Below are 17,609 nucleotides of genomic sequence, written 5' to 3'. Positions count from 1 at the left end.
ATAACCAAGAAATTCAGAAGAAAATGATGTATACTAAACAAAAATATTATGAGGGAGGGAGCAAATACACAAAATTATTGGCATATAAACTCAGAAAACAACAAGCAGATAATACAATATATAAAATAACAGATTCAAGTACTAAGGTTACACATCATGGATTAGAGGAAATAAAAAAATGTTTTACAGACTACTATAAAAAACTTTACTCTCAGCCTCCTGTCGCCAATGATGAACAGATGCATAGATTACTCAACTCACTAAATTTACCAACTCTCACAGCTGATCAAAACAAGAATTTAAAGTCACTAATATCAAAAGAAGAGATTTATTCGGCTATAGCCAGGTTGAAAGCTAATAAGTCACCGGGAACGGATGGATTTAGTTCAGAATGGTATAAAGCCCTGAAAGAGGTTTTGACACCTATTTTACAAAAGGCCTTCAACTGGGTTCTGACAAAAAATGAGATTCCAGCATCATGGAATGAAGCGATTATCTCAGTCATACCTAAGGGAGGTAAAGACAAATTAGATTGTGGAAATTATAGACCAATTAGTGTATTAAATGTGGATTATAAACTGTTCACATCAATTTTGGCTCGAAGACTTGAAAATATCATACCCGAAATTATTCATTTGGACCAAATAGGTTTTGTTTCATCCCGTCAAACTCATGATAATATTAGAAGATCCATTCATGTTATTAATCATATAAATCAGAATAAGATACCAGCTATGTTGATAAGCATTGATTCGTTTAAGGCAGGGGTGTCAAACTCATTTTGGGGTCCGGGCCACATTGGTCAAATGGTGACTTGATGTGGGCCGAAACCAGTTGCGGACACGCATGTGCGCTCACGCGCATTCAGTTATACAGCATTGTTTTTCAGTCTGTTGTCTCAGTCACTGCTACTAACTACAGTATATCACCTTTAAAAACATGTTATTATGAAGAAGAATAGCTACTTTAATTATTGACATTAAAAAAAAATGCAATTTGTAAGGAGCATTCAATCCGGGAACGCATACTGTGTCATTTTAGATTATATATATATATATAATATAATATAATTTTGGCATAAAAAAGTTAGAGAACCACATATTATAGCAACATAAGTGTTTCAGAAAACTGTTAGGATTTAAAAGACATTTGTAAAGACTTACAAATGTCGCACAAATTTCCATTATTTAAAAAAAATAGCAGATCTACCATCTCATAGTCCGGCACTCAGTGCCGCACTATGCCGCACAAATGTATCAAAGAAGCAGCTTTGATACATTTGTAAGTTTTTAACGCATATATGATTAATGCTTCTAACTACCTATTACCATTATTATATTTTCAAAAATATCCAAAATGGCAAATTTACATGGTGTAGCCAGCATGAAATTTCATCTAAATCACTTGTTGCTTCCAGACACCTGACATCTCTTTGCTTTAACCAACTTGTCAATGTCAGGGACCAGTTATTTTCATAACACTGCACTACGTTCACGTGTGTGTGTGTGTGTGTGTGTGTGTGTGTGTGTGTGTGTGTGTGTGTGTGTGTGTGTGTGTGTGTGTGTGTGTGTGTGTGTGTGTGTGTGTGTGTGTGTGTGTGTGTGTGTGTGTGTGTGTGTGTGTGTGTGTGTGTGTGTGTGGTCTGCCCCAACGCTCCTGATTTCGTGTATAGAGGGGCGGGTGTATAGAGCCGGCGAGAGATTGCGGCTGATCCCATTGGTTCACCGATCTGTCCGTCAACCCCCGCCCCGTTAACACAACATTACGAGCGACGCCCACTGCACTCTGACAGCAGCCGGATTAAAACTGCACCAGTACCTGGTGGTGGTACTCTTGATACTGCGGTAAGGCCCCTTGCCCATTCTCACCACCTGATGTCGGTTGGACAAGAAGTCCTGTATCCAGTCGCACATGCTTGGGTGTAGCCCTAGGTCTCGGAGCTTTGTGTCAAGTTTTGCTGGGACAATGGTGTTGAATGCTGAGCTGTAGTCACATTTGTCCTTCAGCAGCTTGTTGTCCATGTGCGAGAGGACGGTGTTGAGAGTCATGGCAATAGCGTCATCGGTGGATCTCTTAAAGGGCCATAGAGTCACGTGTTATATGATGCTATTGTATGAATTTAGATGAGGGGCCCCATTTAGATAAATCGATGTAGATAACATAATGACATTATGTTATTGTTTTGCACTTGCTTTTTGGATCCCTTCCTCTGAAGTCGCATCACGCGTGCACAGTGCACTTTGCAGTTGCTTTCCAGGGCAAATAACAGTGAGGCAGTCATGCGGAGACTCAAGCTCAGGGGCCCCCCTATAGCTCAGGGCTAGGGGGGTAAATCTCTTGGGTAAATCTCCCATGTGTATATATAAGCTGACTGAGCAAAACCCAACAAGGTGTGGCTTCACTGTTTACTCACTGTCTGTTAGTCTCATCAGATCACAGAGTTTCACTTGAAATAGTTCGCTGTCACAGCAGGCTGTACCACACGCTACAACACGACCCAGAGCTTTATACCTGACGACAGGTGAGTGTCTCAACTTCATTTTATTGTTGTTTTAAGGAAAGAAACATGTCAAAAGCAAAATCGCACACATAACACATCCAACATTAGGGGGGAAATAAATACGATAAATAAGAAAACAGTCAAAGGAAAGTGTTCCAGTGTGAAAATCACGGGTAAAGGTTAACGGTAGGGGTATAGCGTGCCACAGAATAGTGCCCTTAGTGTCCGCAAGAAGAGGAGATTCTTGAATCTTGATTCTCTTCATTCTCAGACTCCTGGGTCTTTGGCCATGAAGGACTACGAGGAGACCACAGCCTTCCTTGGACAGTGGGGGTGCTTCCAGCAGATCGTGTTCTTCCTGCTCTGTCTCAGCACCATTCCCAATGGCTTCACTGCGTTCTCTGTCATCTTCCTGGCTGACACCCCCCGCCACCACTGCCTGGTTCCAGATGTCAACCTAACTGCAGAGTGGCGCAAGGCCATCATCCCAGTAGAGGTGAGCACCTGACGCCAGTGTATTGTTCTTTACGACAGTGGTTCTCAAACTTTTTTATGTCAAGGATTGACATAAAAAAATTATATGCACTGTATTTGGCCGCGGACCCCCATCTCAAAATATTTTGTTCCAGGGACCCCTAGAAGCAAAGAGTACAAATGTTCGCTTTAAAACATCTATATTCATAGATTTGCACAAATGTTCACGGTTTGAAAAAAAATGCAGATCTACAAGCGCTATGAGCTTGTATATCTGCTGAATAGCCAAAGTATAGAATATGGATAAAGGGGTTAAAATTATTGTAACGCTTTATTAACAAATTTTGCTGGGGACCCCCTTGTACCCCCCCCCCCCCCCCCACAAGGACCCCTGCGATTTTGCGGCTATCTGTTATCGGTCACATTGTTAATTATAAACATGGGTATCAGTAGGGTCCAGGATTTCCATATGGGTGCATCCCTAGTCGCCATACATACCATACATACGGCTTATTGCACTGTAATAGAGGTTATTATATTTGACAAGGTGGTGAACGGACAGGAGGAGCAGAGCCGATGCCACCGGTACAGACTGGACGAGGTCAGGAACCTGTCTGCTCTGGGCTACATCCCCGGTCGGGACGTGAACCTCACTGAACTGAGACAGGAGAGCTGTGTGGACGGATGGAGCTACAGCCAAGACATCTACCAGTCCACCATCGTCACGGAGGTCAGTGGTGCGTGTGTGTGTGAATCAGTGGTGGAAAAAATCTCATTTTTTTTACTTAAGTAAAAGTATCAATACTGCAATATAGAAATACTCTGTTAGTAAAAGTCCAAAAAGTCCAAAAGTATTGTTATCACAATACACTTAATTATGCAGAATGTCCCATTTCACAAGTTTTCAAATGTATAAAATATTTTGAAAATATTAGATCTACAAGCTCACAATGCGTGGCATCGCAACACATTGTGAGCTTGTAGATCGGCTATTTTCAAATGGCCGAAATGTATATAGGGCTTAATTATATGTTTTGTAATAATAATCAAAATCTACAAAGTAACTAATAACTAAAGTTTTCATATAATTGTAGTGGAGTAAAAGTACAATATTTGCCTCTGAGATGTAGTGGAGTACAAGTAAAAGTATTGAAAATTGGAAATAATCCAGTAAAGTACAAATACCTCAACATTGTACTTAAGTACAGTACTTAAATAAATGTACTTAGTTACTTTCCACCACTGGTGTGCGTGCATGTGTTTACACTTTCAAGTTAACGCTACACAATCCATAGCTTTAGTGAATGCAATTTTATTTTAACCAAAGGTGCACCCGGAAGTGTCAATCTTTCTTTACTGTAAATTCTCAACCTGCAGTTTGACCTGGTATGCAGCAACCAGTGGAAACAACCGTTCACCTCCTCAGTGTACTTACTGGGAGTTCTGTGTGGATCCTTCTTCTCTGGACAGATCTCAGACAGGTATTTGAAACCCATGGCATTATTGCCAGACCCAAGGGGTCGGGCTTACATGAGGCTTTGTACCTGTTTCGTCCATACATGGGCATGGTCACTTTGTCCTCCGGCCCCAGCCAAAAAAAAATTGTCTCCCCCAAAAAAGTCTGTCCATACATGGGCATAGAAGGGACACACGTCGTGCGAAGCCCGGCCATTCAGATTTCAACCACTAGGGCATGGTCACTTTGTCCCCCGGCCCCAGCCAAAAAAGTCTGTCCCCCTTTCGTCCCCTTTCGTCACAAACTATTCATGACATCATTATTATGTCACAAGTATGTAATTAAGTGTATAAAGTGGTTTGTAGGTGTGTTACATACTAGGACTTCATTCTGGGTCTGGCAGAACCAGGTCTCCTGGTCTTGTTATTTAATAATGACCCATGACCCTCCGTCTCTTCAGGCTTGTGGGGAAATGGCCTGAAATTAATAGTACTTCCTAGTACTTCCAGTGTTGCAATGCTGATTTGGTATGTGGTTTCACTCTATTGTAATGACGTGACGCGCACGTCGCTTAACGCCTACAATACAGGTCACACAATGGACAATTGATATGCATCTAGGCTCATTCATTCCTATGTTAATCATAATTCATGCTGGTGTGACAACCGGCGGTCGGCAGCCTTTGTTAACTTTGTTGAGGTGTGAATTTTAAGTTGTTTTAAATCCATGCATGTGCCTGCGCGCGTGCTCCTGTTCAAATAGGTTCCTGCACGGTGTGCAAGGCCGTCCCATGAGCAATGCAACCCTGAGTACTTCCCAGCCGTCCTAGAGTTGCAGTGGAGTCAAAAGTAAAATATTTGTCTTTGAAATGTAGTGGAGTGAAAGTAATCAAAAAAGTAAACCAAAAAAATACTCAGATACAGATACTCATAAAATGTACTTAAGTGCAGTACTCAAGTAAATATACACCGTTACTGTCCTCCACTGCCCTCCACTGCCCATGTGTGACATAAGGAGTCATGGTCATGTGACTTTGACCTTCAGTTATCCTGTGTTATCGTTGGTCTATCTGGTTTATAATCCACCAATAATAACTAACAGTTTGAGCCTTTGTCCAGATGTGTATGGCTGGCCTATTAACAAGAAGATAACTTATTTTTTATCTGTGGACGTGTATGTTGGGTGAAAGTACCACTTCTAGATAATGTTTTAGTAGAATGACAAACTTTTTTTTAAATGTTATAACTGCTCAAAGGCCTCTTTTGATAAAATGATCCAGATGTATGTTGGTTATTGTCAGTGGTGGAAAAAGGAATCAAATGTTTTGCTTAAACAAAAGTAGCAATACTGCAATGTAGAATACTCTGTTACAATGAAAAGTCCGGAATTAAAAAATGACTTGAGTAAAAGTACAAAAGTGTTGGCATCAAAATGTACTTAAAGTACTAAAAGTTAAAGTACTAACATGTTTGAAAATAGCAGATCTACTAGCTTGTAGCTTGTAGATCGGCTATTTTCAAATAGCCTAGGTATAAAATAGTACTAAAGTGGTTAATGTATGTTTTTTAATATAATAATTTATATCTACAAACAGTTTACAGTTAAGGCATTTAGCAGACGCACTTAATCCAGAGAGATTTACAGTACCAAGGACACAAGATAATACATCATAATACACATACCGTAAAACATCAATGCATAAAAAATGTAATCTAATAATAAAGTAATACATAAGTAAACTAATCTAATAGTAACTAATACATACAGAAACCAAGAACCTATCATCGGCCTACATTGAAACAATACACACTCTAGGATGCCAGGTCAACAATGACCTGGCATCTCTCCACATAACATGCTATCGAAGTAACTAGTAACTAAAGGTTTTAAATAATTGTAGTGGAGTAAACTGAGAATGTGGTGGAGTAGAAGTAAAAGTATAGACATTTGGAAATACTCCAGTAAACATGTAAATTGCGAAAAAAGAGAAACATGTTGGCTAATTTTGTCTCCTTTTTTTTAAAGGTTTGGAAGGAAGCCTGTTATGTTTGCAAGCATGGCAGTCCAGACACTTTTTACCTTTGTCGAAATCTTCTCTCCCTCGTGGACGGTGTTCTCTATCCTCTTCTTCATCGTTGCTTTGGGCCAGCTCTCCAACAATATGGCTGCTTTTGTCTTAGGTATGCAACAACTACACACATGTAACCTGATTATCAGCCTGAAGCTGCGTGGAGCTTCAGTCTGAAATTGGCTCCAGTGTCGGCGATTACAAGGGGGAGGGGATCCGCCTACATCTGACGTCATCGCACAGCTTGCTTTAGCTGATATTCGCTGATTGGCGCGTCGTTAGACCCACCCCCACCTCCGACTCTCATTGGACGGTACTTTTTGTACCGAATAAATCCTAGGTTCACATCACAACACCAGACCAAGAGGGGCGGTCCACTCAGAGAGTGGGCGGGGTCTATGGTCTGGAACCAGGCTAACTCACATGTTGAGAATGGATGGGAATGTGCTGAATGTAACATGTAGCCTACTATTTAAGCCTGATTTATACTTTGTTGTGCGACGGAGTCATGGCTGAAAATAACTGATCAACTAGCTCACAGCACTTGTAGATCTGCTATTTTCGGCGACTCCAGCATTAGGAATGCAATGAAATGATACATTAGACATTAGACTTTGCATATCGATATTGTTTAGGTCTGGAGTGGGCAACTTTGATTATGGAGAGGGCCTCTATATTTCCACACTCAATCCAGAGGACCACATTACATAATACTGTCGGTCAGACACCTCTTATCTCCGTATTTTATCATTTTTCGTAAATGAATGCCGTACTTTGCCATTCTATGTCACGCAAAAGTAGAAAAATTAACGATCTACAAGCTCAATACGCGTTGCATTGAGACACGTTTTGAGCTTGTAAATTGGCTATTTTTAATATTTCTGAATTGGAATCCTGAAAAGTTAAATTTGTTTAATTTGAAATGCATGCTTTATGAACTTAAATACAATACATTGGACATAAAAAAGACATTAGAAATGTAATACTAGCCATTAAGCTACTAATATAGAGTGAATTGTAACAGCTGAAATCAATAATATATCAGTATTCCGATATTAACCTGCTGGCCGCATTAAGTGAAGGTGGGGCCGCATTTGGCCCCCGGGCCACCAGTTGCCCATACAAGGGCAACTGGGTCTAGGTTTATGGAAATCTGTGGAACGGAGGAGCTCTAGCCGATAAACGTTTTTTATTCTGGTGCATTTCTCTCCCTCTGCTTCCCTCCAGGTACTGAGATCTTGACAGGAAACGTACGTGTCCTGTTTGTGTCTCTGGGAATGAATCTGTTCTTTACTTCTGGCTACATGATGCTGCCTCTCTTTGCTTATTTCATAAGGGACTGGAAGTATCTTCTGCTGGCTATATCTCTGCCTTGCCTGCTCTACGTACCCCTCTGGTGGTGAGTTGCAGTCATTGTAGAAGAACCATCACTACTGAGCCAGTTCTTTTTTACTCATAATATCGGGGACTTAATATTATCACTATTACCTGTGACAGCTCACTGTAGTATAGATGCTAATAGTTTCTTTCATTCTTTTATGAATTAAATTTCTAAAGGCTTTTTCTTTTATTTATGTATTTATTTTATAACTTTTTATTTCATTTTACAGGAGAAAAAGAACAGGTACTGAATTCTTAAAGGGATATTTCACTTTCAAACATGTTTGGGGTCATTTTTACGTCTACTCAGGCTTTTGTGAGCACCCTAGAAGTTGCTTGATTCAGTATTTAGATATTTGATATTCATTTTATCTGACACGCCCCCTTCCTATACAAACCCATTGTAACTACATTTTAACCATGATGGATTCATTGAAAACACCTGTCCTTGGTTCTGGTGACAAATTGTCCTTCTAATGTGTGAGGGGCCATGTTTTTTCAATTACTTACTTTTCATTTATTTTGTTATTTTATTTTATTTATTTGTTTATTTTCCCCCAAAAAATGTACAGAAAAAAGGAATAAAAAGAAAACACGGCCCCCGCCACGCGTTAGAAATACAATATCAGTCACGTTTAACTGGTATCCTTCTTTGAAGATGAAACTGAACTGCTTAATGACTAAATTATAACATTTTCAGTATAGATTTGAAGGTTATTTTAGTTTTTTGAAGACTGTATGGGACCATGAATTGCTTTTGAGGTGAAGCCCTTCTGACTGTTTGAGCGTGAACCTCTCTCTACTGTGTTCCATAACCAAAGCGTGGACCTTCTCTCTCCTACCTGCGAGGCAGGTTCATCCCAGAGTCTCCTCGATGGCTGATCTCCCAGGGAAGAATAGAGGAGGCTGAGGCCGTACTGAAAGAAGCTGCTAAGAAGAACAACGTAGAGGCTCCGCAGGTCATCCTTGAAGGTTATGATGTAAGTTGACTTTAAGTCATACTATTTAACCTTTTCAATTAGGGGAGATCGGGGACAAAAGTAACACTTTTTGTATTTGCCTTCATAATTCACAGAGTACTTGAAATATCCTAGTCATCTTTTGTTATAAGAAACAGCTATTCTAGCTAGAAACACCTGTACTAGCATAGGCTGCTGACGTTAATTTGTGACCAATAACATAGAGATGCAATTCATCTAAGTTTAAATCAGCTGACATCTTATCTTTAGAAAGCAGAAGGAAAATACCGTACACTAAAAAAAAAAATGTTTACACCTCAAAATCAGTTTTTTGTTGAAAACTTCTGCTGAGATGAAATGATCATTCTATCCTTTCATAGGCAGAGAGAGGACCCTACTGAGCATGTGCACAAGAAGTCTCACCTCTCTAGCTTATTTCTAATTATAATTATTGAGTGTGTTACTTGCTGGCCCTGCTACATCTAACATTATGTTCACACATAGACACAGTATAAATGGCCCTGCTACATCTAACATTATGTTCACAAATACATAGACACAGTATAAAGGGCCCTGCTACATCTAACATTATGTTCACATATAGACACAGTATAAAGGGCCCTGCTACATCTAACATTATGTTCACAAATAGACAGCCACCATTATGATTGACTTCACATTTCTCTTTGATGACAGCGTAGACACATGACATTTTGGCATGGAGGGAGAATACATAATGAACTGAGAGGGAGGCTGATGCTTTGTGTCCTGCAGAGCAGTGGTGTAAAGTAACTAAGTACATTTACTTAAGTACAATTTTGAGATATTTTTACTTACTAATACTGGAGTATTTCCAATTTTCAATACTTTTACTTTTACATCTCAGAGGTCCGGCAGACACCAGCTAACTCCATTTTGACGCTTTTGCATTTTCCCCATAAATTAGGGGCATTGAACACCCTTTACGTCTGTGTGATGGACCAATGAAAAGCATGAAAAAGCGCTTCTGACAAAACCAGCTAACTCCATTGGATCCTCTATCTTTCTGCTAAACCAGCTAACCTCATCGGAGTTAGCTGGTTTTTGACTCCCGGCTCCACCCCCTTTTACCGCCAACCTCATTGTGAGCTTGGAGGTTCATTCAGCTGTTCTTATCAATGATGAACAAAACCTCCTGACTCCACTTTTTTTCATTTCCTGTTAGCTGGTTTCTGCCGGACAGCAGAGATATTGTACTTTTACTCCACTACAATCATTTGAAAACTTTAGTTACTAGTTTTTAGATTTACATTTGTATTACTAAACATAACATTAACCACTTAAGCTCTATCTATATTTTGGCTATTTGAACATAGCCAATCTACAAGCTCACAACGTGTCGCGATGCAACGCATTGTGAGCTTGTAGATCTACTATTTTCAAAAGAGTTTTATACATTACATAGTTTAAGTACATTTTGATGCCAATACTTTTGTACTTTTACTCAAGTAAATTCAGAATTCCGGACTTTTACTTGTAACAGAGTATTTCTGCATTGCCGTATTGATACTTTTACTTAAGTAAAACATTTTAGTGCTTTTTCCACCACTGCTGCAGAGTGACATGGCAAAGGACAGATGTGACCCAGAGGAGCGTCACAGCGTTCTAGACCTGCTAAGGTTCACCAAAACCAGAAACACAACACTCATACTCTTCCTAGTGTGGTGAGTATCCACAGGTTGTTTTGCATTCACCTTATCACACCTTAGAAGGGTATGTCTATAAGTATGTACTTCTTTTGCATGTCTTAAGACACATAGACTAAGTACATTTACTCAATAACAGTACTTAAGTACAATTTTGAGGTACTTTTACTTTACTGGAGTATTTCCAATGTTCAGTACTTTTACTTCTACTCTACATCTCAGAGGAAAATATTGTACGTTTACTCCACTACAATTAATTGATAACTTTAGTTACTAGTTACTTTTTAGATTTAGATTATTATAAAAAAACAACATACATTACCCATAGCCTTATATAAATTTCGGCCATTTAAAAATAGCCGATCTACAAGCTCACAATGCGTTGTGATGCGACACATTGTGAGCTTGTAAATCTGCTATTTTCAAAAGATTATTTTGAAAACTTGAAATGGGACATTCTGCATAATGAGTACTTTCTACTTTTGGTAATTTAAGTACATTTTGATACCAATACCTTTGTACTTGCACTCAAGTAAATTTGTAATTCCGGACTTATACTTGTAACGGAGTATTTATACATTGCAGTATTGATACTTTTACTTAAGTAAGGGCCCCTACACACTGCCCGACATTTGAAATGGTCGGCGAGAAAACAGATTGCACAAGTTTCTCTCTTGAAATCGGGCTATATATCGTTGTGGTTCTCGCACGATTGATTGGTCGGCGACAGGGGATCACTCATTGCAAGATATTTCACCACGATGTGATCCCGACCCAATACATACATTTTTGTTTTATTCCAAACGTCCCACGAAAACGTGAAAGGCTCCCGTGATATATGCGCGAGACCGAGACAGGACACTAATGATTGACATCAAATCATTCTCTATTTCTCTGTATGTCTCTCTCTCTCTCTCTGAAACAAACGTTACTTTCAAAAAGTCAACCACGGTGCAATTCAGATCAGAAGCAGCGTTGCCGTGTCCGCTTATTATAAGCGAGTTTTTTTAGCTTATTTCCAAAGTATAGTTGCTTATTTGGCCATGTTTCTTAATGTTGTTTTTTTTTCTTTGAAAATTGCTGTGACGCTTTGTGAGCTTGTAGATCAGCTATTTAATTTGCATATAAGTTTAAAGTGCTCATGCTAGTCGCTTTTGTTGGGCTTGTTTTCATAGACCTGGTTGCTTATTTCTCTCGCAAAATCTGGCAATACTGTTCAGAGATGCATACCTGCGTGATCAACACCTCGCCGAGGAACGCCCCATCTTGACTGAGATCGTGGTTTTGTCGGCGAACAAAATATCCCCGACAGTGAAATTGGGTCAAATATCGTACAGTGTGCAGGGTGTAGGGGTCTTAACACATTTTGAGTATTTTTCCACCACTGAGTATGTGTCACCTGTCTCAGAGTGGGTCACCGTGTGTGTGTATTCAGACACTCTTATGACCGACGGTAGCAAAGGGAAAAGGGAGGGTGCCTTTTGTCTGTGTGAATATGCGAGCGCATGTCAGTGGGGATGTTTGGGGGGTTTGACCTGCGAAAATCACTAATTGTACTTATTTTTTTCAAGCTAAAAGACTGCAAATTCACAGAATAGCAACTAAAAACAAAAGCTGAAGGGGTTGGCAAAGAGTCTCATTATTGGGAATCTGTGGAAATTCAGTAATAACAGTCAGTTATCAGTGTGTGCTTCAAAACAGTGTACAGTTTTGGTCTGTATTCTAGTGAATGTTCTGAATCTATAGGGAGAAATTAAACACACACCTGTGTGTCCCTCCCAGGTTCTCTATAAACACTGGCTACTTTGCTCTGTCCCTGAACACATCCCGTCTCCACGGCGACGGCTTTCTCAACTGTTTCATCTCGGCAGCCACGGGGGTGCCGGCGTCCTTCTCCAGCTGGCTGGCGCTGCAGTATCTTCCCAGGCGGCTGTCTTTGGCACTCAGTATGGCTCTGGGAGGAGGAATGCTGTACTGCATTCAACTGGTGCCACAAGGTGACTGTAGGGACTTTACCATAGGAAAATAATGAATGTTGGAAGTTACAAGACTACTCCTTCTCAGTCTAAAGATGAAACAAAATGTCATCCTTAACAGCATTCCATACAGCTTTGGGACGTAATCCTATCTAAAAGAGGAAGGCCAGGCTCCAAGAGTGGCTAACTTGGCATTAATGCCAAATAAAACCAATGACAGTCAGAAGTGTGTTTGTGCGTGCGTGCATTTTTGTGTGCGTAGATATTCTGCTAATCATTGCAAATTTTGGATATACTGTATATTCAGTAATGTGAAGCACTTGCATGCACATATGTACACAAATACATACATAGTCCCTGAGCAAGACTCTTAACCCCTAATTGCTCACAGGCCCTCATTGGAAACAAGCCCTCAAGGACTTTCATGAACGTCCTGTTAAAAGGAATTATCCTTATCCTAGTAGGGGGCATTACGCTAAAAAAATGGTGCCCAAAAAAAACCTTAAACAGGAAGTTATGGACAAAATTCAAAATGGCCACCTAAACTGTTGACCGTTGACTCAAAAGACACCAAAAGAATCTCATAAAAGCATACAATTTGGCACACATGTCCCTTTGGTCATCCTAAGACATCCTAGAAGGGGTGACCATAGAAATCTTAAACAGGAAGTGATTTATTGCCAAAATTTAAAATGACCGCCTACACAGTGTTATCGATTGACTCAAAAGACAAATAGAGAATCTCATAAAAGCATACAATTTGGCATACATGTCCCTTGGGTCATCCTAAGACATCCTAGAAGGGGTGCCTGAAATTATCTGTAACAGGAAGTGAGTTATTGACTAAATTGAAAATGGCCGTGTACAGTGTTGAAAGATGATGCAAAAGACACTCATAAAAAAAGAATCTCATAAAAGCATGACATTTGGTACAAATGTCCCTTGGGTGATCGGAATGCATCCTAAGGAGTGCCAAAAAAAAGTTTTAAATGTCTCTCAATGGAAAACACTCCTCCCACACGGGCTGCACTGCTACAACATTCAAATCGAGCAGTTTGCCAATCTGGCATTTGGTCCAGAAGCCTGAAAGCTATGCAATCTCTACCATCTCCTGAAGAATATGGATGGATTAAAGTTGCTGATTCGTGGACACCTTTATGGACACTCTTGCCAGAGGCTGCCAAAGTTTGTAGAGAACTCAAGTGTGACTGCAAAGCTGAGCCCTTCTGTTCAAGAAAGTGTAGATGCCGGGATGCTGGGTTACCTTGCAGAGCATTATGCCAATGTGCTGGTAATTGCGAAATGGCTCACATGAATACATGTAGTTACTAAACACTAATCACAAAAAAAACTGTAATGATCAAGAAGAAAATACATGAGAAGATAAGAGTGTAAAACAAGCAAGAAGATGTAGAGTGCAAAATAAATAAGAATATGCAGAGAGTTAGATAAATAAAGAAGATTCAAAGAGTAAAATAGAAAAAGAATGCAGAAAGTAAAATAAATAAGATGATGTAGAGTGTAAATGAAAACAGAAGGTAGACTACAAAATACGGCAGGTTATGCACTGCATAACCTGCCGTATTGAGTCTAAATAATATGCAGACTGCCGTGGTCAACTGTTTAAACAGCCATTTAGAATTTCTTCAACATGGTCCCTTCCTAAAAAGTTTAATAAACAAGCAAACAAACAAATAAATAACCCCTTCTAGGATATAGTTACTTTTATGTTTTCTATTGTGTCAACTGCTTTAGTCAACTGCTTTAGGCGGTCGCTTCCTGTTTAAAACCTTTTTGGGCACCCCTTGTAGGATGCGTTCAGATCACCCAAGGGACATTTGTACTGTACCACATTTTATGAATTTTATGAGATTCTTTAGGTATCTTGCATCATCTTCAGATTATTTTGGGCACCCCTTCTAGGATGTGTTAGGATGACCTAAGGGACATAATTATGTGCCAAATTGTAAGCTTTTTGGAGATTATATAGGCTTTTTGAGTCAATCACCAAGACTGTAGGCAGCCATTTTCAATTTTGTCAATAACTTACTTCCTGTTAAAGATTTTTTTTGGCACCCCTTCTAGGATGTCTTAGGATGACCCAAGGGACATGTGTGCCACATGTTATGCTTTTTGGAGATTATTTTGGTGTCTTTTGAGTCCACGGTCAACAGTTTAGGTGGCCATTCTGAATTTTGTCCATAACTCACTTCCTGTTTAAGATTTTTTTGGGCACCCCTTCTAGGATGACCCAAGGGACATCTGTATCAAATTTCATGCTTTTATCCGCCGCGTAAAGATTTTTCACATAATGCCCCCTACTAACATGCATAACACACATACTGTACAAGATATCTAAATAGATAGATACATGCATCTATTCTACTTTATTCTCTTCTATTCTCCTGTTTGCTTAGGTCTACCTAACCTGTCCATAACACTGGAGATGCTGGGTAAATTGTGCATTTCCAACAGTTTCCAACTGATTTTTGCCTACACCGGAGAGCTGTACCCAACAGTCATCAGAAACACAGCTGTTGGCACCTGTTCCATGGTTTCCAAAGTGGGCGGTATCCTTGCTCCTTACGTCATGCAACTGAGTACGTTTCTGTCCATATATATCTGCAATGTCAACTTCTACTCTGTCAAAGAGTAATAACTATTACTATTAGTAGTAATAACTACTATTGCATCTGAACAGATACTTCCGAAGTGAGTTACTGGCACAGAAAAGTGTAACAATATGACACAGTACTTGGCAAATGGTCTGGCATTTCTATAGCCTTTATCCAAATAGCTTTATATGACCCATTCACACACCGATGGTGCAGACAACCATCAAATGACACAGGTCTACGGTTGGGATTTTTAAGATCTACATAGATTTGACTGTGTCATTAAAGTGCTGTTTTTCTATTGGCACGTTTGACCCTCAAGGTTTCAGCCTCCAGGAAGAAACTAAAAATAGTCAGAGAAGACATAAAACACCATAAAAACACCTTAAAAACAGCTTAATGAAGTTCTATCAACCTCATAGACACATGAAAAACAGAAAAGGTGCAAAACCATGGCACCACCTCTTTAAGTCATTAAAATGTGCTCTTCTCCATATGCAGGTATATACTACAAGAATCTACCATATCTATTGCTGGGTTCTCTGGCTCTTCTGTCTGCCCTGGCCACTCTCTTCCTTCCAGAGACCTTTGGTCGACCTTTGCCTGAAACTTTCCAGCAGATGCCTGTGAGAGAAAGGTATGCTCCTGGGAGAATTACTAGTCGTGATCTTTGAGATAAAAATAGGACATTAGTCTTATTTTTTGGGGCATGCTTTTAGGCCAGATTTTTTTTTCTTCCTAAATGTTCAAAAAATTGCAACAATAGCCAATCTGCAAGCTTGTACATCTGCAAGTTATGCAATTCTTCCTACGACGAAGTATATAGGGCTTTAGTGGTTATCTGCATTTATATACAACACTAATCCTATGCCTTTTCTTTGCCAGGATAAAGTGTGCATGTTTCGTCAATACAGAGGATGAGACCCCATCTGTGCCCCATCTACAATATCGACACAATTCTACAAAATGTTAATGTTCTGTACATTTCTGTATATTTTTAAACATACATGTATTTGACTAGTATTTGACAACATTAAAAAGTATTTTCCAAAAAACATACAGTAAGGTTATTACTGTATGTCTGTCTGTGAGTCTAATATGAGCACAGCTCCTAACAGAATGCACTGAAGAAGTCTTGCTTTCACATGTCTCTCGTTGATGCTTTCTTCTTCTCCTGTAGTCTGAGGGAGTTTGTAACATTTCCTTTTACAACACCTGAGGGAAACAAAAGACAGTGAGCCGCCATGTCTGGGTCAAATGTTTATACATCATTCTTCAACATGTAGCCCGGGTGATAAGTCACTACTTTCTTTAAGGGTTAAAATAAATTAGTCTAGGAAACTGAAAGTGATTTAGTTCCAATAAATAAGTGGTTAACCTGTTTGACTCCTATCAAGCTTTAAATATGAGAAGATAATGCTTAGTTCATGTTTTACATTCAATATGAAAAACCAAATACCTTTAACTGATAAAAGACTACCGAGTGTGGTTTTATGTTGTGTGAATGTGGGTATGAGTGGGTGGATTGAATGTGAGGGGTTCCAGGTAGTATCACCTGCGGGCATTGGCCGCGGGGGAGAGGAAGAGGCGGGGAGCGAGAGTGAGGAAGGAGAGAGGAGAGAGGAAGAGGAAGAGAGAACGAGGAGAGACTTTGTGAGAGAGAAAAAGAGAAAGAAGAAACATAAAGACTGAAATGTGAAGACGTTTTAGTACAGTTGTTGCTGAAGTTAAAAAGAACAGTTTAAACTTACTTTGGACACGCAAGTGTTGGTGAGAAAGACGTGACGGTAACGTGCGTAAACACTGGGTACGAGTGTCAGTGTTTGCGAGCAGAGCGCTTGGTCAACCGGCTGGAATTAAGCACCGTGATAGTCGAGACGTCGGCTGGGACTGTTCCGGACCGGGAGTCCAGCTCCTGTGCCGTCTGAAACGCCTTCATTCCAAGTACTGTATCCACGAACTGTTTCTACAGAGTCTACAAAGAACTGTGAGTTGAACTGTATCTGTTTGGAGTCACTGAGGACCGGAATCACCGCATCGCGGGAGCAACGCACAGGCCTGCAACGTAGTGTGTGTGTGTATGTGTGTGCGTGTGCGTGCGTGCGTGTGTGGGCCCACAGTGTTTATGGTTGACGTTATTGTCAAGTTTCATGGTTAATTAAGGTCATGGTTTAAGTTTGAAGCTATATTTAAATAAGGATTTAATTAATAACTAAGGAGATAACCAGGGTTTTTCAAAAACTACTAAGGGAATTTATCTTTGTTTCAATTTCCATGTAATACTTTTTTCAACAGGTATAATTCATTGATTTGCTCCAGTGTTTTTATTTTGGGTAAAAGACAATTGTTTTGTTGTCAATTTTGAGTATTGTGCTCATAGCTAATTCATTTATTCTGAAACAGGGTTTTTAAGCCTTGTGGTTATTTTTTTAGTAGGTCCAATATTTGTTAGTGTGTCATTTATTCATTTGTTTATTTCATTTATTGTTTATTATT

The 17,609-nt window shown here is 39.7% G+C and overlaps 1 protein-coding gene across 1 annotated transcript; it reads left to right on the top strand.

Moving 5' to 3' along the window:
- Positions 1–2,789: 2,789 nt before the first annotated feature.
- LOC308079594 (organic cation/carnitine transporter 2-like) lies at positions 2,790–16,805 on the top strand (the record flags this gene model as incomplete). Its single annotated transcript, XM_080421144.1, has 11 exons — positions 2,790–2,996; positions 3,522–3,704; positions 4,352–4,455; positions 6,456–6,610; positions 7,726–7,897; positions 8,732–8,858; positions 10,434–10,540; positions 12,305–12,519; positions 14,916–15,098; positions 15,615–15,739; positions 16,659–16,805. 11 exons carry the CDS (start codon positions 2,790–2,792, stop codon positions 16,803–16,805), a joined length of 1,725 nt encoding a protein of 574 aa, XP_080277270.1.
- Positions 16,806–17,609: the final 804 nt, after the last annotated feature.

The sequence above is a fragment of the Gymnoscopelus braueri genome (genome assembly GCF_963280865.1).
Source record: "Gymnoscopelus braueri genome assembly, chromosome: 23".
In the NCBI taxonomy this organism is placed as follows: domain Eukaryota; kingdom Metazoa; phylum Chordata; class Actinopteri; order Myctophiformes; family Myctophidae; genus Gymnoscopelus; species Gymnoscopelus braueri.
This window is presented reverse-complemented; position numbering and strand designations above follow the sequence as displayed.